We start from the raw sequence: 27,103 nt of genomic DNA, 5'->3' as shown, positions 1-27,103 counted from the left end.
TGGTTACTAAAATGAAAAAAAAAGGACACTTTTAAAAATCATCATCAGTTGCCTCAGACTGCACCTGCAGTGTATTCATATAGACTAGTTCTGTTTTCCAAAAGGAAAATTTTTAAGCAACTATAGAAATAAATCCCATTAGCAAATATTGTGCTGAAGAGAAAACCACATTCAGTTTGAACAATAGCATAACTGTAGGCCTGGAAAAGGTCAAGAACACCACTGCCTCACTCCCACTTGACAGAGTTGGCATACTAAATTTATTCAGTGTTAATGTAACGTGGCTTGGAGAAATTTTTCCCTTCCTCAGGTTGTTAGTGTATTAACCATTTGATATTCATGCCTTCAGTGCGCAGAGTTATAAATGATACCACTTACGTGTCCTTGGAAATAAAATAGAAAAAAAGCTTCTGCAGCTGCTGGCAAGCTTGAGACTAGCGTCAGGCCAAACTCAAACCAAGAAGCAGCCCATAGCAAAAGAAAGTGCCTCCCTGTTGACACTCACTCTGAGTCAGTTTGAATGGGGCGCTGGGTGGAAGCGATAAACAGTCCGGACTATTTTCTTCATGATCGTATTGCAGGAAAGGAATGGAAGTGGGGAAAGAAATCTTGTCATCTTCTCTCTTCAGGGGGACTTCCTATTTTACTCCCGTATAATTGTCAGGCACACGTGACTTCTCTGCTTGACACGTGTTCTAATTTGAGTAACATTCCGCAATTCTCAATGAAGGAGACTCTGACCAACCCATCTTGATTTGAGTTTCACGTAAACATGAAAGAGATACTATTTTTTGTTATCAAAAACTCAAGTGCTTTTCATCAATCCATTCAAAGAAAGTATTGATGATAAGTTTTTCTGTTTAGACTATGTGTCTTGATAAGTAAAATAAAAATCTCTGAAACTACATAAGGAAGTTAAAATGTTCTCAATGGGGTAAGAAAGAAAAACACACGTTGAGCAAACTAACCATTGTAGGTTGAGTTAGTATTTCCTGTTTTCCAAAATAAAGATGCTTTTATTTGGACATAAAGGTATTTTCCCTTTAAGAAATAAAATGATAGATGTACAGTGTGAAATGGATATCTACAGAATATAGTTGCTGGAATTTCTCTCAACAGCTAGAAAGCCTGTCATTAAACAATATAAGAGCAAATGAATAGCGCAGTCAGACTTTAGAGCAAACTGGCTACACAGAAGAGAAGCTTTGAGAATGTTGTAGTCCACTCTTATCTGTGAATATGTAGCTCAGTTTACAAGCATTGATATATTAATATCAGTATCTCAATTGTGTTTGGGCATTTGCTGTTAGTGAAATCAAGCATGAAGCACTCTTCTTCATGGATTTGTATCTAGTTATTGCTTTTCCTACCTGCTTCTTAAAATCTAAAAATACTTCCAAACTTCTAAGGAGGTAAAAATAGCAGTGTGTTATTAAATTGAATGGGTTTAATATATAAGAGTAATTTGAAAGCAATTATGTAAATACACTGGTTTGATCAATCAACTCAATTCAGAGGCTGTTCCACTTATGGAAAAAAATAATCCAATAATCTGTATTTTTAACTTGTCAGTTCTATGAAAACTGTCAATTCAGTTGCTATATGTAAACATACCCCAGATTTTATATTGCATAATTAAAAATCTCAAGTTTAAATTACATTTGTGGATACTAGTTCATTTTAATCAGAAAAAAAGTCATTAAAGTCCTTGAATTAAATTTGAAAAACTAAATAAGGTTCCAATTCTGAAATTATAAAATAAATGTATGTACAAATGAACTGGTTCAAGTACATTTTGGATGGTTGAAGAATCCAAGGACACAGTCCATTTGCTTCTGCTAGAAAGGCTGAGTGGAATCCTAGGCTCTTAACCAAAGACTTGAACCTGTGAACTGCAAAGCTTGTATCAGGTAGATATTTTTTGAAATAACATGTACACAGCATTGACGCCTGCAGAACAATTCTAGATTGTTTGCTCATCATAGAAAAAAGTCTACCAAAATTAAAAAGAATCTTGAATATGTATGTTGGTTTTAGCCCAACATTTTAGACTTGAGAGAGAAGTTTGCAATAAGGTGGTTGAAGGTCATAAGTTTGGTCAATACCAGTTTCTCTGACCTCAACTTTCAGTTCTCTTCCCACAACACACAGCTTCCTCACATGCCCTCCCGCAATCAGGTTAAGTGCTGTTCCTTCAGAGCACATCTTTTATAGGCAGAAATGAAAGGAGTAGGTGCTTCTCTTTTTACTAATGACTGCAGTCCTCTGGCCCTCTCCTCACTGTTAGGGTGTAAAATTTCTAGACCCATATTCTAATCGATGCTTCAGAAATTTTTGACAGATATTTTATGTGGAAATTAAAAAAAATCTACAGGAAGGCAAAATCTAATAAAATAATTCATTTTCTATATACAGTAGAAAGCAAACAGTTGTGAAAGAGTTGGGTTGATAGTTTGGCCCAGTGTCAAGTTGAACGTATCACGCACCTGCCGGTGTGGTCTCTCTCCCCAGAGGTGGGCTGCAGTTCCCAAACCATTGGGCTCTTAGTCCCAAACTTGTGTGCTAAGGTACCAGGATGGGGTAGCTGATTCACAGGGTCACACACAATGTTGTAAAATTTCAAGGAAAATAGAGAGGCATCTGTCAGACACTGCATAAAACTGCCTTAGTTGTTTGGGACTCACTACTTAATAAAATGAAGCTGCTGGGCATTTCTTTTGTCCTAAGGGTGCCATGAGAGAATTATTGAGCCACTGATGGTGTCTGAATCCAAGAAGTTTAGGAACTTGTGGCCTAGTCTATTATATATTCATTTTTTAAATGTTATGACCTTTTTTACTTGGAAGTTACTGTCGCCGACCTATCACATTACAACCACAGGGCAGAATGTTATAACAAGATTTATCTTGCACTTACAGAGATATGTGTAATATTATACAGATAAGCAATTGATTCATTTATCTGTACCAATGGGCTATTTTGTCTGTATGATTTCAAACATTCCGTTGTTTTGTTTGTTTTGATTTAATTCGATCTCCAAGAGGCAATTACAAATTGAGAGGTGCTTAGAATGAGAGAACACTGACTGGGGAGCCCTTCACCTCAGCGTGCTTTGTTTAATTGTCCTCGTGCACTTTTCTGAGCTTCAGTTTCCTGACCTGCAAGATGGATTAATGACACCCATTTTACTGACTTGCTACAGAGATTAAATAGGATTATACATGGAAGAGTGCCTAGCAGTGTGTCTGTCTTACTAGGTTTATTTATAAATGATAAATACTGAGTATAATACCAGCAAAACACGAATCCTGTGTCCACTCCCCCCCTAAAAAAAGATTTTAGAACCACACCCAGCGTGAATTACGTTTCACATCCTATGTAGACTCAAGTTCATTCTGCCACGCCTAAATGAGGCTTCCTCTGACTGGGAAAAGTATAATTGTTGAGAGAAAAGTATTATAGTGCCGATGGAAACATTTGTCTCATGTAGTTGCAGTCTTAACCTCAACTATTTTATTTCTAATCACCAAGTTTTAAACTTTTTTTATTATCATTTTCCACTTGTCTGTTTATCAGAGCTTATGTTGGAAAAGATCATGTGGTTTTCTGAAAATGTATTTAGTCATTGTTTTGGCTGTATGAAACCAGAAATATATTCATAAACTCATTCTGCATTTTAACACATTGATTAATTTTTCAGAAATGTGGTAAATAAAATAGCCATATAAAGTTACTGATTGAAATATTTAATTGCCTTATGAGATTAGCTTAAATAAATAGAAGTTGATGAGCCAAGCTTAATAAACTTAAAATATGCTGTATTTACTCTTCATCAGTTTTCTGAACAGTATTTCCGCTTCCAATAAAAAAAGGAAACTCTCAGTTAATTAGTTCCTCATATACCACGATAAAATTAATGTTTAGGAGTTAAATACCATAAACTTCCTCAGGCACATTTGCTGATGTGTTCCTGTTTTCAGTTAATGTCACATGTTTCGTTGTTTAATGGGGGCATCACGTGCGTTCCATTATACTCTTCGGTGCAGCGGGTCCATGTGTCCGGCATTTTCGGAGACTGCATGCTAATTTCTGATGTAACTGTGTTAGCTGACAGACAGGTCATTGAAACAATCAGTGCTGAAACAATCACCAAATCACAAGCTAAAAACCATTGACGTGGTTTGCTTTTATGGAACTGACAAAATGGGAAACATGTGTTGTCAGGATCACATACTGTAGGTTCTTTGTAAATAAGCAGAGAGAAGATGTAATCGTATCTGCAGGCTTCTGTGTTGTGTGTTAGAATTATTATGACCAGCTCTTCCCCTTACCTGCTCTCCCCTCCCCATATCTTAGAAACCAGTGACTTTGGGTGAACCTGACTTAGTTCAGAGCTTTGTAAATATTTATTTTTGTAAAGAAGAACTTTGGTACCTAAACAGCCAATCATTTCAAGTCGCATCTTAGATCAGTGGCATGAAAATATAAAATGATAAAAAGTAAAGAGAATTGAGTACAAGAAAGTAGATAACATTCCACAATTATATGGTGACAGCCACACTCCAGTTCTCAGGGGAGAGATGTTTGAAGGTCAATAAAATGTGTTTGTTTTTTTTTTTTTTGCTAAAAAATGGAGTTTATATTTTTCAGTATTCATCACTGAGAAAAGGAACTATATATGTCTGTATTGTAGACTTAGTATAAAAATGATAGCTTATTTTGTGCCTTATTGTTTATAAAACATAGAGACATCATTAAATTGAAGCGCTGTAACTCTGTGAGGCGATAACTGTGCTATGTGAGTAACCAGTGTTTGATCGTCCCCCCGCACATACACACAGTACCACCACCAAAACACACACGTACAACACAACAAAAAAAGTGAAAGCCTTTTCTTTGATAAAGTCCTCAGATTTTATTAGACTAAAACTATAATCTTTTAATCCGTCTTGCTTGCTTTTTAACATTAAGAATATTAAGAATGCCATTCAACTTAAATATAAACCCACTGAGCTCAGTATTTTCTTTTTGACAGAGTTCTCTTTCTTGATAATGTAGATGTTTCAGATGGAAAGAGTGTTTGGCTACTTACACTCTGTGCTTTCAGCCAAGAGGCCTCAAAGTGTGGCATTACTGTATGAGTTTGCCTAACCCTCAGAATTCTAGGTTTGTATTTTTGTTGCCACAGCAAACACGGAATCTCATCTTAGTATTAAATTCATACTCACTAAGGTCATCAAGCTGAAGTGTAAGCCCAGAGGAGCAATATCTTATTTTATTTGAATAGATGTAACTGTTAACAATACTGGACAACTCTATCGTCCAATAAGCGTGCTCTTTACTGTAGAAAGCTCCACTAGAAGGCAGACTTCAATCATAAGGTCAATAGAAGAGTATGGAAGCAGAAAAAGCATTTAATAAAATAGGCTAAGGTAGTGTCTTGCTTCTAACGCTACCATAGATGTCAGTCTTCCGTGAGGATCGAACAAGTCATGCTCTGGGAATATCGCGTGACTCAGATACGGTGTTAAACTTAACTCTGCTATAACAAGCCAAAATAATACCAGCTTAAACGTGGAAAAAAAGAATATTTCTCACTCACGTAATAGTCCAAGCATTGCTCATGTGGTGGCCCCATGGTATCAGGCCCATGGCTTGTTCTTTTCTTGATTCCATCCGCAGGCTACGGCTCCATCCCATGCTCTACACATCGTCTCCAGCTCCCACGTCCCCACCCCCACCAGTGGAAGAGGCCCAAGCCCAGGGAACTACAACTACTTTTAAAACTTACTGTTTTAAACTGTTTCCCTAATAATTTATTTTGGTCCTATTTTTGAAGAATATATTTAAACCTTTCTTAAACCTGTTTATATAGCCAGCTGAAAACAACGCTTCACATTTTTTTTTTCAAATATATTAAAAGATAGCACTTGCTGACTGTACAGACCTCAGCGAGAAAGTATATGGAACGGAAACTGAAAGTTAGCTGCCTGCACTCGTGCACCCCTGTCATCCCATCCCCGGCAGTAATTACTGTTAACAAGTGGGAATGTATTTCTCTAGAACTAGTTATAGATATAACTATATTATATATTCATACATAAATATGTATATACATCTATTTATATCTAGTCTAAATATGTAATATGCAGGGTGTGAACATGCTTGTATATTATAATATAAGCTATGATTTTATATATGTATATACACTGTATATGATGTGTACTATATAATATAGAATGTGTGGGATGGTAAATATTATATATATGATATTCTACTTACAAATATAAGAATATCATGACCATCCTTCTTCCACACTTTTAGACTTAGATTATCCTGCAATACACTTCATTAAACTGGATGCACCATATTTTATTTGCATTCCCCTCTAAGGAACATTTAAGTTTGTCTATAATACTTAACAGTTTTAGGCAATATGACAATAAACATTTTTGGATGCACATATTTGTCCCAAATGAATTATCCATGGAAAAAATTCCATTCTTGTGTGATATTTTACTTTCATTTATTTTGTTCCCTTTTGAATGTTTTTCACCAGAGAGATCACCTCTACACTCTGATGCTCTCTGAGTTGATTAATGGAGGGTTTAAAACTTTAAAGGGGACTCATCTGAATTAAGCTATGAATAAGCATCAGTGAGCTTTGTAATCGGAAACTATTAATTATTTCAATTTAGTAAATCTGTCAGAAAAAAGTTACTCACAAGGTGTCAGAAGACCTTGGTAGTCACAGTCCCATTTTGTGTTATTCTGTGCCCTTGGGCAAATCATCCTCCTCTTTGTGCCTTAGCTTTTTACTCTTTAAGGTAGCTCCAGTAATGTCTGCCCCACTCACTTCATAAGGAGGTTGTAAAAGTTAGATGGGATGAGTCTGTGCATTTCTAAAGAAGTTACATCATTGTATAATACATCATTATTATTTATTAATTGTATATGCCCATTTTGAAAATTGAATCTGTGATGTAATGAAAAAGATTTCAGGAGTTACCTATTTTAGGTCGCTATATTTCTGACCAGTAAAGACATTTGCATTAATTGTTTTTCACGTTTTAGGGGGAGGGAAAATTTCATAGCATTTCTTAATTTCCAGAGGTTTAAAATGTACCATTAGAGTAGAAAGCTCTAGGCCAGGAGTCTTCCCAAATGTATATTTTGCAGGCTTCTTGTTACAGTGGTTTAGGAAGCCTCGTGTTCTCACTCTACAGATCACAGACTCTGGACGCACCCTAGGAGGAAGGCTGTCTATCAAAAGGCCTGATAGACAGAAAAGTGGAGAGGCTGTAAGACTGTTAAAAAATAAAATACTTTTAAAAAATGAAATGCTTGGTAAATGAAATGAAAAACTTTAATATTAAAAGTGGAAAATAAAAGGGAAATAGCATTTGAATTGGTCTTAAGTAGCTTAAATGAATACCTCTCTTCCAAACCCCTACTTCTGATCCCTTAATCATTTTGGATGCTTTTCTGTACCTTTCATTTCTTCATAAGACACAGAGGCGAAATTTAGACATCATACTCTGGTATAGATGTACATATAGAAGCAATTTCTTAATTAATTAATGATTCTCTTCGAACAGCTTAAAATGAGTTATTATGCAGTAGTTAAACGAGGCCTTGGTTGTAATGCTGGAATGCAGAAGGAAAAGGAGACTTGTTTGATTCTTGTCACCTTTTCAGGGATACTCAGATTTCTTAAGATCATCAATCCAAGAATTTTCATTGGTACTAGGATTCATTAGTTTTATGGGCAAAGAAGTGAAGAAAAAAAATGCTGTATTTTTTATAAGCAGAAATGTCTTCCCATTTTGAAAGTGTTTCTTAAAGCATTTATAAGGTAATCTATTTTGAAACTAGCCAATTAGGCAACTATTAAATTAAGTAGAATAAAGTTTTCAGTTGCAATGCTACATTAAGAAGGCAAAAAAAGTTTTTTATTTTTAAAAAATCTCTTACTGAAAAAATTTAGCCTGTAACAAAGCAGTTAAGAACTAAAAATCACCTCAAAATAGCTTCTTTTAAAAGAGCTGTATAAAAAAATAGAAAAATGAAAAAATAGCTGCTTAGTCAAACAAGAGATAATTTATTAATTTTACTTTCTCAAAATTCTTATGAAATATTTATTTCATTATTTATTTTATGAGAGTTACTACAAAATATTAGCATTTCTCATAAAAAGTTTGCAATATTAAAGTCACATCATGCTATTCTAGCAAATCTAGAAAGGCTTTACAGACTTTTCTGCAGTTAGAAACCCTTCACCTTTGTTGGGCAAAAAACCGACATCAGTTGTTTCGAACTTCTTTTGTTCCACAAGATGATTTAGGAGAATGGTTTTAAATTTAACTACTTAAAATGGGGGATGAAATGTAGCTGAACTTACTGCTATTTGAAGGCAAAGTTCAACTTGCTTTGGTTTCAGAAAGTCTAAGGTGATTTGAAACAGTCGCTGTGAGGAAGGATTTTGTTTTTATCATTTGCTTATATATAAAGTGTCTTTCCTAGTAAGCACCTTGACCGTGCTCAGGTGCTTTAATGGCATAATACTAGAGGATTCTTGTTAGTGAACAGAAATTATTGTAAGGCTTTGGAAATTCATATTATTTTTCATACCCAAGGGGATATAAATTGCTTTTAAAATCAAAGTTTATGAGATAAACTATGAGATATTAAAAATTGATGTGTAAAAATATGTTACAAAAGATTCTTTCACCATCTGCTTCAGGTCCTCATTTCCTCATATCCTGAAAGTCTATTAAAGTCTAAGCTTCTCTCTCCCCTTCATTTTCTATCCTTCTTTGGTATCATTGGCAGCTGATCTTAAACACCATTATTGTTTGCATTAAACCATGTGCAAAAAACTAATTTGTTCCTTATTTGTATAATTATTTGCTTACAATCTATTTCTTCTGCTAAACCCAAGCTTTAATATGGGAAAATTGTTCTCCTGTGTTTGAAATTTGTTAATTTCTTATTTAAATAAAATATTGTTTTCTTTATTCAGTTAATAAATATTTAACAGTCCTAAGTGGGCAAGGCACTATGCTGGGAACTGGGAATTAAAGATGATAAAATACAGCCCTGCCTTTAGGATGCTCACAGTCTAGCTGGGGAGGAAGCGCTGTAAGCAGGTGTAATAGAGACATGCACAGCATTTTAACAGAAGTGAATGGGAAGGGAATGAGTTCAGTTCAAGACTGACAGGAGGGATCAGGGAAGGCGTCTTGTAGTAGGGATTCCCGAAGTCAGATCCTACAGGATGAAGTGCAGCTGAACAATTGAAGAAGTTGTTGGGGTGGAAGTATCCAGCAACAACATTCCCGGCAAAAAGAAATGGCCTTGATAACAGCTGGGAAACAGGAGATGGAATAAGGTATACATGGACCTATAAACAGTTCGGTGTTGAGAGTATACTTTAAGACGTGAAATGACAGGTGAATAGTTTGAAGACATAAGTGGGTACCAATTCAAGGAAATATTTATAGACCTTATATGCTGGAGGAACTGAAAAACCATTTAAGGGCTGAAACTCGGGGTTGAGGTCACACTGGCGTTTATCTATCCATTCATCCATTTATCGATTCATCCCTGTCAAGACATACTTTCCTTGCTCACTTTTGAACTTTTCAGTCCTTAACACATAGTATACAATCAATAAAGATTTATTATACTTCAAATACAACAGTGAGTATTTATTGTGTACCTGTAATGAGTGCCACTGGAGACTGAGTGGAGAAGTTGTTTCTTTAGCACAGGACTGGAGCCTTGGAGACTAATTGGTAGGTTCTTCCAGTGGTAAGAAATGAAAACCTGAGAGTTAAAAAAGCAGAGCTTGTGATGGATTGGCCACGGAGGATGAAAGAGGGGGAGAAATCAAGGATCCTTTAGATGTACGGCCTAGGTGACTGGGTATCACCCAAAAAAGATAGAAATACCAGGAGTAGAAGCAGGTTTTTCAAGAAAGATGATGAATTAAGTTTTGCACCTGTGAAGACTGAACTTCCTATGACACAGCTTGGGCAGGTGGAGTGGGATTGTCCAAAAACAACGTGAGAGGCCTAGGCTGGAGTCACTGATTTCGAGTATGTTAGTTTGTATATGGTCGTGGAACAAGACACTGGATAAGATCATTCAGATTAAGGGGATCGCATGAGAAAAGCCAAGCACCAAGGATTAGACCCGAAGGAGTACCAGTACTTAGGGAAAGAGTGGAGACAGGTGGAACAGCCTACTGCAGCAGTAACAGCAAGGTGTGAGGAGAACCAGAAGAGCATGTTGTAAGAAAACTCGGGGTGTAGATGTAGTTAGATGTAGAAGAGGGGGTCCTTAACAGGATCAGCTGTTGCAAAACGGTATTCATTGAAGTGTGGCAATTCAGAGGTCGCTAGTAAGTGTGCAGAGTATTTCCAGGGAAGCTCATGAATTGAGAACTAAAGTGTAGGAGGCTTTAGGATTATCACTGAAGACTAGTTTCTATCAATTCGGATGAGAATAAGATGGAAAGAAAATAAATTGCTCCATATTAAACACTAAAAAAAGTGTTTTAGAGAGATTTTGGAATCTAGACAGTTGGTTGTTTTTTTAGGATCGGAGGTAGTTGTATGTATGTTTAGGGACATGCTGTGAACAGATTCTTACCTTGGCATCTGAGTTACTCAGTGTGCTCTAACCGACCTTCTTAGTATTTCTTGCTGCTGTATGAAATGGGTCCAAATGCAGGCTAGTCCACAAAGACATTCTGCTCACCTGTTTGTCCCATCCTTACTTTTAGGCTCAACTATCTATTCATTAAGCAGGTGTTAATCGAACATCTACTGTGCACTAGGCTTTGCAGTTTTAGACTTCTTTCCTCATTTCTAGTTTCGTTTTATTCAAGGCCTAACTCAAGCCCAGCCCTCCTCTGATTCTTTTGCCAATGACTTCAGCTCGAATAAATTCCTCCTTTCTTTGGTAATTACTCCCTTTCTTGTTCATGTGATTTTAATTGTGTGGCTTTGATTCATTTCACTTTCCATATTTATCCTATTTCCATATTATTTCACTTTCCATATTCTTATTTTTGTAACTGAAAGTGTCATGAAGACAAGGACTGCACCTTTTATTTCTCTGTGTCCTGCATGTAGTGTTTGACACATGTTAATTGAATGAACGTTAAATGAATTTATCTGTTTTGAAAATTTAAGTATATATTTATATTATGCTTTAAAAATAGTCTGTGATGTTTTCTAAGGCTTAATACTTTCCTTACTATAATAGTAAGGACTGTAGTATTTACTATTTGTGAGATCCTGAATATCTTTTTTAAATTTGTGAATGAGAATAGTAATCGACCCTACTGAATTGTTACCAAGATTAAATGAGATTTTAAACGCAGACCAGTAAATATTTTTATATCTGTGTGAATCTGTATATGTGTATTTATATGTATACATATGCAAAATATTTTAGCAGAGTGCCAACAGTCAACAAGCATTAGTGGTCCACATTTCACATCAGTGGGCGCATAAATGAATTATTAAAAAATGATATTGGAACAATTGATATTGGAACTGTTTTTGTAAAAAATGATTTTTTTTCTCTAAAACACATATGAAAATAAAATATAAGCCCAACTATGATTTTTTCCTTTTTCTCCCAGTATCTCTTTTTCTCCCATCACATTGGCCGACAAATCTGTCTTCCCCATATGTTCCTTTCTCTGTTTCCCTTGTGATTAGTTTAGGCCATTATCATTTCCCACCTGATTTACTGCAGTAATTTTTAACGTGTCTATTTGTCTCCAGTCTCTCCCTCTTCCAGTCGATTCTCTCCCTTGCCACAAAATTGATCTATCTAAAACACAAATCAGACTGTCACTTTCCTGCTTAAAACCTTTTGGTAAAGGTTTAACGTTGCCTTCAAAGTAATGCACAGGGCTTTGCAAGATGTGTGTTCTACCTGCTTCTTTAGCTGTATAGTTTAATGTTCCCTTTCTGCATCAGATACACTGGGAACATTAAAATATCCCTGGAAGTAGGGGCCAATAAAGGATAATGGTCACTGTTAGCACTGTCCTGTGAGTGGCGAGGGGCTCCTTCCAAGCAGAAGGAACCCACCAGTTCATCTGTTGGCCTATGAAACAAAAGAAAGCAACTTCTTTCAAAAGTACCATTTGTAGTGTCCTTTTAAACTTCATTTTGTCTTAGACTCCTACAGAACTCCCTCCACTGGGAAGTTAGAATGCTGAGAGCAAGGTGTTTTAAGTACCAGTCTGAGAAGATGATTAATAAGAGCATCCTTGTTGCACTAAGTGGTGGAGGCTTCCTGTGTGACTCTTCAACAGTCACAAGACATGGAAGGTCCCTACGTAAAGATAATTTGGTGGAGAAGTACCATTTTTAAGAGATACTTTGCAGATACTTACTACTATATATAAAATAGATAACAAGGTCCTCACTGTATAGCACAGGGAACTATATTCAATACCTTGTAATAGCCTACACTAAAAAGGAATATGAAAAGGAATATACATGTATAACTGAATCACTACCAGACATTAACACAACATTGTAAACTGACTATATTTCAATAATAATAATAATAACAATAATAATAATAATAACAATAGCAATAATAATAATAATAATAATAATAATAATAACCTTCCTTGATGCTCTTTCCAGGTAAAGTTCTTTTCTGGAGGTTTCTGGACTACCTTCTCCACTGGTCTGCTTTGCTCATTGTATTACTGGATCTGTTTATCTCCCTTGCTTTATTAGGAACTCTTCCTAGGCAGGGATTGTAGATGTGGATACATTTTAGTTTTTATAGTGCCACAACATTTTCCAGATCCTTTATATTGGTTCAGTGGATGAAAAGATTTGTGAAGTTGACCCTGGATAAGAACATACTTGCTTTTGACTATCTTCCTCAGCTTAAATAACCTTACTGGAAAATGTTGTTTTTCTTATTCCGTGTATAACAACAACAACAAAAAAAAAACAGAGAGAGACTCTTCAGTGTCACTAGAGATTATCGTTATCTAAATATTCATTACTTTACTACTAATATAAGTAACATGCTTTCCAAGGGGTTATTGGGTTATTTAATATTAGCTATATCATTTGTATCAACAGATACTATGTACCTCAGTTTATTTTTCAACTTCTTGAAAAGTTTTAGTTTTGAGCTAGAATTTTCCATACTTGGCTTGAAATAAGAAGCAAATTAATTTTGGAAAGGTTTAGGGAAAAACTGTTCAAATGGTTAAAACCTAGGAAAGAGCAAAAGAAATTACTCTAACTAGTTGAAAGTCAATTTGAATAGCTTACACATGTTTGAACTTTTTAAAAGTCCGAATTTTCCATTATCTACTTTTTACTAAGTAAGTATCTCATGAAGTATTTACAAAATAAAACTGTTGTAATATTTTTAGTGCAGTTAACTGAGGGATGGTGTAAATAGATGACAGTATTTACTTCAATGAAAGATCTATTTTTATCCCCAGCTGTTTCTGAATTTCTCTTTTGCCATTAAGAACTACCTCTGACCTGGTCTTGAAGTCTTATATATTCTATGTCCACTTTGGAACACATGCATATATTTTTCATTTCTTTAATTAATAATTAAATTTCTATATTGGCCATTTTCACAGTTACTGTATTTGTACTTACTGAGTAACTGGGGCAAATTTCAGTCGAACTAGTTCTGGATATTCTAGACCCTAAAAATTGATAGTAAGGTAGATACACTTCAATTTATGTATGTCTGTATGTTGGGTGGAGATGGTTGCATTAATATGGTGCCTTAGGCACAAACCTTTGAAATTAGTTGATATTTATATCTTGGAAACTATAAATGATTCCAGGTACATAATAGCAGTAGTACTTTTTAAAATTCCTGCTGCCAGCCTTTTGTTTTCTCCAGTTCACTTAATCATCAAACACATTGATATGAAACAGTATATGGCAAACACATTGTATTAGTTTGCAAGGGCTGCCATAACCAGAAACCACAAATTGGATGGTTTAAGCAACAGAAGTTTTTTTTTTTTTTTTTTTTTTTCACAGTTCTGGGAGCTAGAAATGTAAGATCAAGGTGTCAGACTGCGTGGATTTCATTCTGAGGCCTTTCCCTGACTTCTATCCTCACATGGTTGTCCCTTCTTATAAGAACACTGGTTATACTGGATTATAGCCCACTCAGATGACCTCATTTTGCCCTAATTGCCTCTTAAACACACTATCTCCAAATACAGTTATATTCTGAGATTCTAGGGTTTTGGACTTCAACATATAAAACTTGGTGGGGAGGGCACAATTCAGCCCATAACACACATATAAATTATTTGTAACATTATATTATGCGTATGTATACATATTCAAAAGAAAGACAACTATATTCATTTCATTAATATACATCCATGAATGCAGGAGATGAAAAATGATAAGATTCTAATAATGAGGGTGAAAGTACAGCTCAGTGGTAGAGTGTGTGCCTAGCACGCGTGAGGTCCTGGGTTCAATCCCTAGTACCGCCACTAAAAATAAATAAACATAATTACCTCCCCCCAAAAAAATAACAGCCAAAACATAAAAATTTTTAAAAAGATTCTAACATGTACATGCATTTTAAAAATGTTATGGAATAGTCTCACTTTTAACTAATGACCTTTAATGCCCATATAATACAAATTTTGTTGTTAATTGGATGCTAGTAATTGGAAAGTACCCAAAACACCTTTGTGGGTGTTTGCCATCAGTCCAAATTTATGAGTGAATCTGTATCTCTAGGTTTGAATCCGGGGTCTTCTTTAAGACCTCCTATTACTTAAACTCTTTAATTAAAATTGTAAATATGTAAAACTTCATTTCATATCCATCACCTTTTATGTCCAAATATCCTCAGGTCTGGAGTATGAACACTCTCCCAGCTTCCTGCTTTCTCTCTTCCCTGTACCTTCTTCTATCACCTGTGAGTTAAACTGGTTTTCCCTCCATGTCTTCAGCACGTCACACTCATGCTATGTTGCGTTTCACCCTACCTGAAACAGCTCGCCCCTCCTCACCTGCCAGATCTTCCAGGCCAAACTCCCTCTTATTTCCATCTTCATTCTCTAAAGACTGAAGCCGGGAATTAGTTCTTCCTTAGCTCCTACAGCGCCCACTCATGGGCACTACTGCCCAGACAGGTGCTTTCCTTGGAGAAGCCAGGCAGGTAGCAGATGGCTGGAGACCAAGTTCTGTGCGTTTCCTTGTTTTTGTCTCCTATGGCACCTGGCAGAGTTCTGATCACGTGGTAGATGATATGAGTGCTTATTAATTGATTTTCAACAGGGGAAATAAATTATATAAATGGATTATCACTGTGAAGACACCACAGTCTCTTACTTTTGCTGTAATTTTAACATTATATTCATTAAATAAGGAATATTAATGAACTACAGAATTTCAAGTATTTAAGTTGGCAGTTCTAATTGGCATACTGTAATATTTGCTATTTCAGCTAGTTTGCATAAATTCAAATTCAGCTTTTAAACATTTAAACTTTTCTTTATAAAACCAGATAGAGTGTTTTCTGGATTAAATGACAAGTAAAGCCTCCCAGGTAACATCAGTTGTCTCCTCTCCTGTATCACCAATGTTTTTTTTCCCTGTATACTAGATCTGTCTCACTGGCATACAAGCATGCTCCAATTTTTACCAGTGTATACTTCTGTAGTAAAGTTTTCTTAACCACTTATCCTTCATTAGCAACACACCTCACTGAAACTGTCTGTTTCAGTACTTCTCAAACGCATACAGATAGTCTGGGAATCTTGTTACAATTTAAATGCTAATTCAGAAGGTGTATGCTCACTGCCTTAACAAATTGTCCCAAAGCCTAGTGGCTTAAAGTAACAATTATCTGGACACAGCCCCACTCAGGCTCAGAATCTTTCACATCACTGAGACCAGGGTGCTGGCCTGGACTCTGGTCATCTCTAGGCTTGGCTTGGGGAGGAGTCTGCTTCCAAGCTCCCTCCTTGGGTTGTTGGCAGGCCTTGTGTGTTTGCTTGCTGTTGGCCTGAGGACATCAGTCTTTTGCAGTGTGAGCCTCTCCATAGGGCAGCTCACAACATAGCTGCTAGCTGGGGTGAGGGGGACGGGGGAGCAAGCAGGACAGAGTCGGAGTCTTTTTGTAACCTAATCTCAAAAGTAACATCACAGCACTTTTGCCTTATTCTGTTGATGACAAGGCAGTTACTAGGCCCAGCCCACAGGGCAGAGAACTGCACAAGGACGAAACACCAAGAAGTGAGAGTCATCTGAGAGCCTGCCTTCCACGTTAAATTTGGGGTGGGGTCTGAAATTCTGTGTTTCTAACAAACTTCTAGGTGATGCCAGAGCTGCGCTTGAGAACTTCACTTTGGAAAGCAAGGATTTACATTTACTGCCTCCAGTTCCTTTCTTTTAGTCATTCTCTATTGATCACACTCACTCCAATTAACACCCTCCCCTACTCCAGTGAAACAGTCCTTGCTGAAGTTACCAGTGACTTCATTACTCAGTCCCGAATTTGATAAAACTGATCATTCTTACTGAAAATCTTTCTTCACCATTTACAGTTCTTCCCAGTTTTTCTGCTAATTACCTATCTCCCTAACTCTAAATGTTGGTATAGCCCATAATCCAATCCTGGGACCTCTTTTTTATCTACAGTTCACTTCTAAATGGTCTCATGAAGGCTTAGAGCTTAAACTCCAGATATATGCTGACCACTTTCAAATTTATGTCTCCTATGTAGATTTCTGCCCTAACATTCTAACATGTTTATCAGGTGCCTCAGTGAACACCTCTATTTGGATATCTGATAGTAATACCAAACTTAATACGTCTCAAACAGAACTCTTTATTCCTTCCCCTTTACCTCCCCACCCTGACAGGCTCAACCTGGCAATCTTGCTTCTCATCCATATTTGCAAACCCAACAAATAGTTCCACTCTCCAGTCAGCTGTTCAAGTGAAAAATCTTGGGAGTCATCTTTGAGTCTTTTCTTACTCTCATATGTAAACAGCCATTAAGTTTTGCCAGTTTTGTCTCTTAAGTTATCACTTGACTTTCTCCATCATTCTTCCTTCCAACATCACCACCCTAACCTAGGCCATCGTTACATACTATACAGAGTTTTGCATCTTTTTAGTATAGATTACAGCTTCCAACCAAGTGATTTTACTCAACCCATCTTTTTCCCATGTTCGTAGTTACCTTTATCCCATAAGATACACTTTATCTGCTTTATGTTGTTTATAAGCAATACATAATCTGGCTCCTGATTCCCTCTCCAGCCCGATTTATCTCTGCTTTCCCACCTGAACTCTATCTGTACTTGAGCATTTCAGGGACTGGGCTGTGATATAACACTCGAATTTGACACTGAGTCTTAACAAAAATTATTTTCTTTCCTGCAACATTCGTCCTTTTTTCTTTACCTGGCTAACTTTCATTTAATTCAAGTTTCAGCTTAACCATGAGTTCATCCTAGAGGCCATCTTTGACCTTTTAGACCAAGTTTGGGGCACTCTCAGTGTAGTCCATGGCATTATATACTCCCCTGTCCTACTAGTCATTATATTTTATACTAGTCATTGAATTATCTCCATCTTTTTCTCCTATTAAGCTGTAAGGCCCGATCAGCAGAGGTAGATTCATGTATTTTGAAGCCTGAAACATACAATTTGGGGGACCTTATTTAAGAATAAAAATATGATAACTGTATTTATGTGATTTTCATATATATATATAAAGTGTAAAAGAGGATATTCATTTATAAGAAGAAATCACAACAAAGTTAAAAATTGAGGAAGTTTACGAATATAAAAACATATGACCCTGTGAACACACTGTTGGGGACCCTTCCCAGAACCCCAAAGAAAGCTTCAGTAAATTCCCACTAAATCTACCTCTGAACATGAGTCTTCTTTAAACCTCTCTTTCTAGTATCAACAGCAGTGCTTGACACATAGTGGGTGCTCAATAAATATTTTTGAGTGAATATATTAATGAGTTATTTTCAGTTATATTTCCATACATTTGACATTCAACAAGCTTTCACAAATTAGAATTCTAAAAAAACCTTTGTATGTTAGAAAGTTGCTCTTACAATTATTAAATTCCATTATTTGCTATGGTTATATTTCAAATAACATGTCACTGGGTTCTGTGCAAAAAGTCTGTTGCATCTCTTTACTAAGTGGGAAAAAATTTTTATTTGCATCAAAAACATACGTTACAGTCTTCTGTATGTGTATATATGTTTGTGTGTGTCTGTATATGTATATAGATCATATATATAGAACTTTAATTTGAATTACTAAAATTTTATTTTTTCCAACATTCCCACAAACAGAAGTCCCTTGAGGGAGAAACTATGTTCTGTTTTCTTTACAGTTTATTTTATAAACATTTGTCTCTGGGATAATAAAGATAACCAATATTTTATATAACTTTTAAAGATGCATTAAATATTTTCTTTATGATGAATTTGTCCTGAAGACAAATTTAAGAGGTTATTTGAATCGAGGCAGTAACGTAGCATTCACAAGATAAGCTCCTTGGCCTAAATTTTCAGCGTCTAGTTTGTTAAAATAGATTAAAGTTTAGTTAAGTTCCCTGTCTAATAACATTTTAACTTCGCTAAGGAGTCGGTGTGTCTTATCAGGATTATGGGGGGGGGGGTGTGTGTGTGTGTAATAAAGTGCAGCCCTCTGATCAGTGTGCACTTTTTCCTCCCATTTTCCTAAATACATCATGAAAAAAGGATGAGGTTTCCGCCTTAATTGCTTGTGCCTTTTATTCACATTCCTCTCTCAGCCAGAATTGTGAAAAGAGTGTTAGTAAAAAGCTGCACAATAGCGCTTTTCATTAGGCCTCAGCAAGGCGCACAAAAGCAGGCTTTTGGAAGGAGTGAATGCGTGAGTTTAATTTGCAGGTGGAGAGTAGATAAAAGGTGCTGACGCTTCTGTGATTCTCTTCCGTAGGTGACCCTTACCCTGTTCAGCTGATCCCAACGACCATGGCAGCTGCTGCCGCTGCAACGCCGGGCTTAGGTCCGCTCCAGCTGCAGGTAAGTCAGCGGACGCTACGCCAGAGACAAAGGTTAAGTAAACATCGAAAACAGCTATTATCCTGCTAAAGCAAAATAAAACTCACGCGTGATATTTGTCTCACACTCTTTTGTTTTTGAATTTGTGTGTACTGATTCTCCAACCAGAAGTTGATTCTTTTAATTTTTAGCCCCGTTTTCCATGCTAAAGATAGCTTATTGTAATTTTTTTATTGCCTGGTATGATTTAACAAAATGAGCTGTGGTTTTGCTTTGATTACTGTATGCCATAATTTCATCACAGAATGGTCCTCATCAAGATAGAACAACAAAAAACTACAAGAGAGATTCAGATGCTTATGGATCAAGACAACTTAACAAAAATTACGTTTAAAATTGTGCAAGATGCCCAGTATTTTTGAAGCACTCTGTAGATCTCTTTATTCTCCTGCTAATACCAGCTCAGTTGGATAAGCATGGATAAGTAGACCAAAAAAGCAGGTGCCTAAATGAGCTCAACTGTATCCAGACATCCTCATTAAGACCTTTTTCAGCCCTGCAGAAGATATATATCCATGTATCCGTGAATGTCAGTGACAGCTTTACCAGACATCCAAGTGACTTTAGACATTTTGTCTCTGGAGTTGGAAGGAATATCAAGGAAATTATATTAAAGGTATCTTTTCATCAACTGTTTAAATCCTGGAATCAACATCCTATTCCCCTAGTGTCTGTTGTTACGGACTTTTTATAGTTACACAATTATTTAATAGGAATAACAGGTCATCTAATAGTAGGGTTAATCTCTCCTTGTGAGAAGGTTTGTATTTTCCTTTGCCTAAAAGACACAGTATGCTGGTGAGGCCAGATATAAAGCACTGGTGCTTAATAAAATAAAATTGTATTCATGAAGATGCACTGTCATGATAGATGACCTCAGTCAATAAGCAAAATACAGCTTTATATTGTAGCATCAAGAGACAGGTACATCTGGTCGGCACAGGGAATTGTGGGAAGACCTGGTGGGTTTCTGAGAAGCCGGTTGAGTCTCATGGGAGGAGCTGAGGCATAATGTGTTCTGTAGAGGTTAACAACAGTCACTCCTATTCTGCCTTTTCTCTGAATGGCTACAGTGTATCTGTTTCTTTGAGCTGGAAATACCTTGGGAAGTGTTGGAGCCATGGGGACAATAAAAGTAACAATATTTGTAATCCTTTGGAATCTGGGAAATACCTGCAGTACGGAGAAGTGGTTGTCATCAGTGAAGCTAAAACGAGACGTGGAATTATAGGAAGAGGGAGGAATATCCAGCAAAAGATTTGAATGTGGAAAATCGGAGTTTTAGGGATTGAGGCTGTCAGTTTTCAAAGCAAATGAAACATTCTCATTTCCTTTCACCACCAGATTAGTGATGAGCGTGGGAGAGTTGGAGGCTCTATGTTTCATTGCAGGGTTCTGGTAGGCAGTAGCTTCATTAGACAGCAATCCAAACCTCTTTTCCTAGAAAGATAGTATTAGAATATTAGGCACAAATTTTTATCTCCAGCCTTATGATACCACATTCCCTTAAAATTTAAAGATACCAAAAAATTTGTTTATCAGAAAACAAGAAAAGGACACCAAATGTATTAACTCTTACTTCAACTAAAATTGATCTATAAATGGGATAAAGATCTTTTTATGTAAGTGGCATCTACCCATTAAAATATATGACTTTTATAGAATCTCAGTAAATCAACACTGTAGTATAATAAGAGAATTAATAATCTAAAACTCTTTGATGATAGGCCATTAGCACATATACATAAGCAACACACACGTTTTGCTCATGATTTTAAAATAGTACTCAAATCCAAGCATGTGTTTAAACGCGTGTCATGACAGAGAATCTGGCTTTTCTTTGAAGTAGACTGACTCTCATCTTTGGTGGGGCGCCTACACCAACCTACTGTTCTCCTCATAAACCCAACACTATGTTCATCGATTCTGGACCTTGACTTCAGCTCTCTCCAGAGCTGCAAAGGAGAGCTTGTAATACTCTCCCTCCCTTTGCATTAAAATAGCATCCAGATTCTTTTCTTCTCCACAAACCTGCCCAGATGGATCAGAGACAGGCTAACTGCAATGCCTCGTCAGAAGTCACATCTCAGCCCGCACCTAACATTCTCCCCAGTCTTGTGAACCTACATCTGAGGAGTTCTGTCGTGGTGGAGTATAATGCATGAGCCAGTTTTAATTTTCTCCAAACTCTGCTTTTAATTACACTCTGATAAGTCTCCATTTTCCATCCCTTTATAATACCTGGAGTAGACTTCATCACTTCTGACTCCCTTTCAGTTACTAAGATTCTCTTTTAAGTTATTAAGATTCAGTCCTAGATTCTAATACTGGGTTCTCTGGTAAGACTTTCACAAGGATTATCTCATTTAATTCTTACTACAGTACTCTGTGTTATGTATTAATAATAACTCCATTTAACAAGGAAGAAAACTGGGTCACAGAGTCCAAAATCCATGGTTTTGAAACAATTATATTTGCTTTTTCCAAGTACAGGCGATTTTGTTTTAAACTTTGGAAACATTGCCCTTCTTAGGACATTTGCTAACTCAGTAACCTGCTAATAAACTTATACAATAATACTGATTAATTGGTACTAATATAAATTTCTTTATGCACTGTGATACTGAAGGAGGTAGAAGGGCTCATAATGACAGCCATCTGCTTCGGACTTTGCGTGTTCAATTTCATGCCTCTTTACACAGGCTTATGTTAATCCAGGCTTCTCTTTTTGAACATCTACATCTAAGAAGGGACACTATAAATTTATTTCTACTCATGGTTGCCTTTGTTTAGCTACCCTTTGTGTTTTCTTTTGAAATAACCTTCTGCATGTAATTGTTCGCACTCGGATAATATTATCTTAAGTAAAACCAATAACCAGGGCCTTTATTAAATAAAGAGGGAATAATGATGAGTACAGTTGTTTTAAAAGACCAGCAAAATGAAAAAAGCATGTTTTAAGCTAAACCACTGTTTACTACTTACATATCATTTTATATTCCTGGATGAAATAATGAAAAAATTACCATGGAATAAAATATAATTTACATTTTAAAAATCATCTTACTGTGTACTTTTAGGAGCAGTTAAAATGGTCTAAATGTTGTCAAATATTTATTTTCTTTCTTTATAGAGAAAAAATGGCTTAATCTGAATTATGCATATAAAGCATACAAATTAACATGTTGTGCCAAGGCACCAATTTATTTATTTCTCTTCTAATGAAATATCTGTCCTTGTCTCCTCTGAGCTTTTTCTGTGCTTTTAAGTCTCTTCTGAGCTTCAGATTCATACAGACAACTGTGTGTTGGCTAGCGGGAGGAAGCACAGGTGTTTACAGACACAATAAACCAACTATAACACGGACCTTGCCAGTTCTCTTCCTTGCTCCCAGACCAGCTCATTGTCTGGCCTTAGCAAATGGCTCCATTCCATCTATTGGTCAACCCCAGAAACCATGAGCGCTGTTATTAACTTCTCTTCTTCCCTCTTCCTCTACACCTATTCATTCATTACCTATTCATTCCACCTGCTAACTACATCAGGAATCCATCTGTTTCTTTCCGTATTAACTGTCACTCTGTGGGTCAGGCCTCCCTCAGTGCCTGCGCGATTTACCACAGTAGCCCCTGAACTGGTCTTTCTGTCTCCATCTTGCTCCTGTCAACACACTCTCTACATTTGTCAGAATGGTCTTCCTGATTTTAGAAAACCTGATCATGCCCTTCTGCTAATTAAAGGGGAGATGATCCCCATGACCCTCTCTCTCCCCTCCGATCTTTACAGGTGGCATTTGCTCTTCCAGAAAACTTGCTACCCACCGTCTTTTACCAAGCCAGCTCCCACCTGTCCCTGACATTGCAAGTGAAAACCTCACTTTTTCAGTGAAGTTTTCATTGTCCCCAAGTCTGGATTACCAACTCTTAAGGATTTCCAGAGCACACTGTATTTCCCCCCTCATAGCACTTGTAGAATATGTTTTAAATCCTACTTTCTGGCTTCTACCAGATGATAAAATCTATGAAGTCATTGACTCACCATCGTTTGCACTTAACTAAGTGCTTGAAATATTTTATGAACTCAATAAATATTCACTAAATGAAAGGGTGAAGAATTAATCTTATCATTACACTTAAAATAAATTACGTATCTGTTTTTGTTAGTTAGCTATTCTTCTTTATAACATTGGAATTAAGCTGAATATTAATGATTAGTTTCCTATGTAAATTGATTTTCATCCTTGTGAAAACACTATGCCTAGTACCATGCTTGGCACTACAGTGTTTTAAAAATTATGTGTATAAATGCTCCCACTACCGTATTCAGTGTGCTCCAACTCTTTGCTGTCCCTTGACTTGCCAAGGTACGCTCCCACCTTAGAGTTTTTTTTTTTTTTCAGTTGGTTAGCTACCATGTGATGAATGGATTTTTTTTAATTGAAGTATAGTCGATTTACAATGTTGTATTAATTTCTGTTGTACAGCATAGTGATTCATTTACACATATATTCCTTTTCATATCTTATTCATTATGGGTTATATAAGATATTGGGTATAGTTCCCTGTGCTGTCAAGTAGAGCCTTATTGTTTATCTGTTTTAATAAATCCACCTTAGAGTTTTTATTACCTGTGCCTCTACCTGCAAGACTCTTCTCTCTACCTGGAAGGCTAATTCTTATCTCAACCTCATTCAAGAATTTGCTCTGACATCATCTCTCCGAGGCTTACTCTAACCCCTGAAATCATAAAATTACCCTCCCAGAGATAACGCATTTCCTGTTTCCCTTATTCTGCTTGTTTCCTATAGCACTAGTCATCTTCAGACATACTGCATAACTTCCTTATCATGTTCCTTATTTATTGTCTGTCTGTTTCAAGTATCCTCTAAGCTCCACCAGAGCAGGAACTGTCCTCTTGCTGTTATTCAGTAATGTCTCTCACGTGCTCAGGAGAAGGCTGAACAACTTGCTGGTGCTCAGTACATAAGTATAAAATAAAAACCTATCATGAGCTAATGCTCATAATCACTTTTAATAAAATAACAGATCAGCATATGATTAATTTCTGGAATAAATGATGTTAATTTTGAAGACCAGGGAACATTATATATTTTTTTCAACCCCTATTAGAGGATTCTTAGTATATGGGAAAATTGTAGCTCTCTCTCTTGTGCTCCTCCCTCCCTTTATCTTATTATAACCGTGGACTGCTGCATAAAAAAATGTGTTTTAGCATTTATTACAGTTTGTATAGTTCTTTTAAAGTCATAATTTGAAAGAGAGAGAGAGAGACCAAACACTGCAACATTAGTTTAACTTGTACATCATTTGTTAGTGTGTGTACCGAAGTATGCAGAAGCGTGAGCTGCTGGAGGTGCTTTGACTCAGTCTGACTCACCTTGCCAATACAACACTAAAGTAAGCGGTTTCTATGTAACAGAAGGATGCATTATCAAAATAGTAACTAGCCAATTAGCAGTTTCATTTACTGAGTTTACCCCCTTCTCTTTGTTCTTTCCCCTTCCTCTTCAAACTACTTTCTTCTTCCAAGAACCAGGGATACTTTCTGATATATGTTCTCCTGATATTGTCTCTTTTCAAAGGAGGGAGATTATCTTATATGGAAATTTAATCTAGCTTCATTTCAATATTAAGAAGTGAGTATAATTATTTAAGCAAGAGAGCGTACACTTTGAATCTTTTGGACATTTGTGACTAGATAAAATCAGCTAAGGAAATCGTCTGTTTCTAATTAATGAAACCAAATGATGGCAACAGTCCATCTAACATTTATTTCTCATATTCATTGTCTTTAATTTGCATTTTACTTAATAGGCATCATGAACTTTTTAATAGTAGAAACTATAGTGCAGTATTCGATTTCTATTTTGTAACTAGACTTCTAAGATTTGAAATTAGAAGGAAATATTTATCCACTTATTTCTCAGTTTATAAATACTGTATTCGTGTTGGCCAAAAGATTGTTGCCACCTGTTCTACCTATAGGAAGCCAAAAATGTTGACTCCAACCAATGATTAATAGTGATAAGCGGGGAAAAAAAAAGAGACTGAAATCTTCCTGGATAGTTGTATTTTACTCAAATAAGCAAGTAGCATTCATTCAAGAATTTTTATTGAGTTAATTCACCTTTTACTGATTGTTGGTAGGATTATTTTTTAAATGCATAATAATATTTTTGCAATAAAGACTCAGTCACAAATTGTCATAAATGAAATCACATAAGGCTACACTTCCAGCAGCCAGTAACATCAGTAACATGCATTCTCTGGGATGAAGAAAATGATGGATGACGTGTGATAACAGTAGAGAATGAATTACACAAAATATCAACTAAAATCCGTCTTTTTTCCTATCTGTCAAGGGTACTGGTAGTCATAGTGGGAATGGCTTCAGTTTTTATCTTATACAGAGTAACATCAAGGTAGATGTGGATGAAAAAATGAAGTTCATCTTTTTATCAGTCTTCTGCCAGTCTCTGAAGGAGGTCAATAATTATGACAGGCCACAGATGAATGTTTCATATTTCCCAGAGCACTGTGAGTGACTGAGCGTGGCTTTCGTGTCTGACCAAGAGAAACCCCCAGAAAATCAATAAGGAGGAAGTAACCATATGGAGAGGTCTAGGTGTGAGGCTTTTTACCTCCTTATTGAAGGAATTACTTACAGGGATGAATACTTGCAAAGATTCTCCACTATTCAGTGTAACTTTTAGGTCACAGTCATTGCCATGCCAGGTGACAAATGATCAGCTGCTCTTCATTTCAGTCGCAGCCCTGGTGTGTGGTTTGCTGCCGTACTTCTGTCTGCATGAGTGAGTTTTCTCGCAGGTTAGAAGAATGAATTCCCTCTTTTCCTCTCCCTTCGACCCTGAGCCTACAGGGCAGACAGACAGAAGCGCACGTATGATTAATACAGCACAGCTGCAAGTGTGAGTCATTTGCATATGTATTAATAGAGGCAAAAAAACCCCCCAACAACAATTAAATTATACACAGAGACATTCTGCATACTAAAGAACATATGCAAATAGGCCTGAGAAAGTGCAGCCAACATTTTCTCTGACTTTTCCCAGCCCACACGGACCAGAGTCAGAACCCAGCAGTGTTCGAGGGGCTCCTTTAGGGAGGAACCTGGTAGGAACCGCTTCCACAGCTGTTACCGCCCCTAGGGTTCCCGGGGGCTGTGTGACACTTGGACAGTGGAGAAAGTGCAGGCAGTGTCTTCTTCACGCTATTTCCGTATTTCCTTGTTTCTAGCAGCTTCATGGTGTCTTGTTACACGCTAACAGAAGCCTCGGTACACATGCACTTCTCCACAGAGTACCCATTTTTATTGTAATGACCGATCAAATGGTAAACTTTAAAACTGTATTTGAAGTTCTGTCATTGCCTACACTTAAATTAATACAGACTATTTATCAACGCCAGACTTCCTGCTCACCAGTCCATGCCCATTCCTCGATGGCGTTCTGTGTTCTCTTAATCAAAACATGGTTAGGTTACTCGAAAATGTTTCTAGGCTAATTACCATACATAAGAGGTTTGCTAGGCTCAAGGCCAATAGTAGGTGCAATGTTAGGAACAATACCGATTTGTCATAATTTTTAAAGTATACAGCTTTTTTATTTTATCAAGAAAAACGGAGCTACTCAATTCTCTAGTCTTGGCTATATTTAAGTAGGGAGAGAAACTAATATTCCTTAGAGTACCAGATTGTGTTGTGGGGGGTGGGTATAGCTCAGTGGTAGAGCGCAAGCTTAGCATTCATGAGGTCTTGGGTTCAATCCCCAGTACCTCCACTTAAAAAAAAAAAAAACAGATTATATTTATATTAGAAATTTGTTCTTCAACCCAATTGTCAATTTAGTTTATATTACTAGTATCTTTCAGTTTGTTCAAGGAATGTTTTATGAAGATAAATTCAACCTTAGGAGTAAAATTC

General features: G+C 36.5%; 1 protein-coding gene across 15 annotated transcripts in view; it reads left to right on the top strand.

The window, feature by feature from the left end:
* The window catches only part of SOX5 (SRY-box transcription factor 5), a 903,293-nt gene that overhangs the window by 785,307 nt on the left and 90,883 nt on the right, over window positions 1-27,103 (top strand). For all 15 annotated transcript variants that reach the window (XM_074357827.1, XM_074357830.1, XM_074357824.1 and 12 more), the window contains one exon: window positions 19,017-19,102. In XM_074357827.1, coding sequence (XP_074213928.1) covers window positions 19,017-19,102 — 86 coding nt within the window. The remainder of the gene's footprint in view (window positions 1-19,016; window positions 19,103-27,103) is intronic.

The sequence above is a fragment of the Camelus bactrianus genome, chromosome 34 (assembly GCF_048773025.1).
Source record: "Camelus bactrianus isolate YW-2024 breed Bactrian camel chromosome 34, ASM4877302v1, whole genome shotgun sequence".
Taxonomy (NCBI): domain Eukaryota; kingdom Metazoa; phylum Chordata; class Mammalia; order Artiodactyla; family Camelidae; genus Camelus; species Camelus bactrianus.
This window is presented reverse-complemented; position numbering and strand designations above follow the sequence as displayed.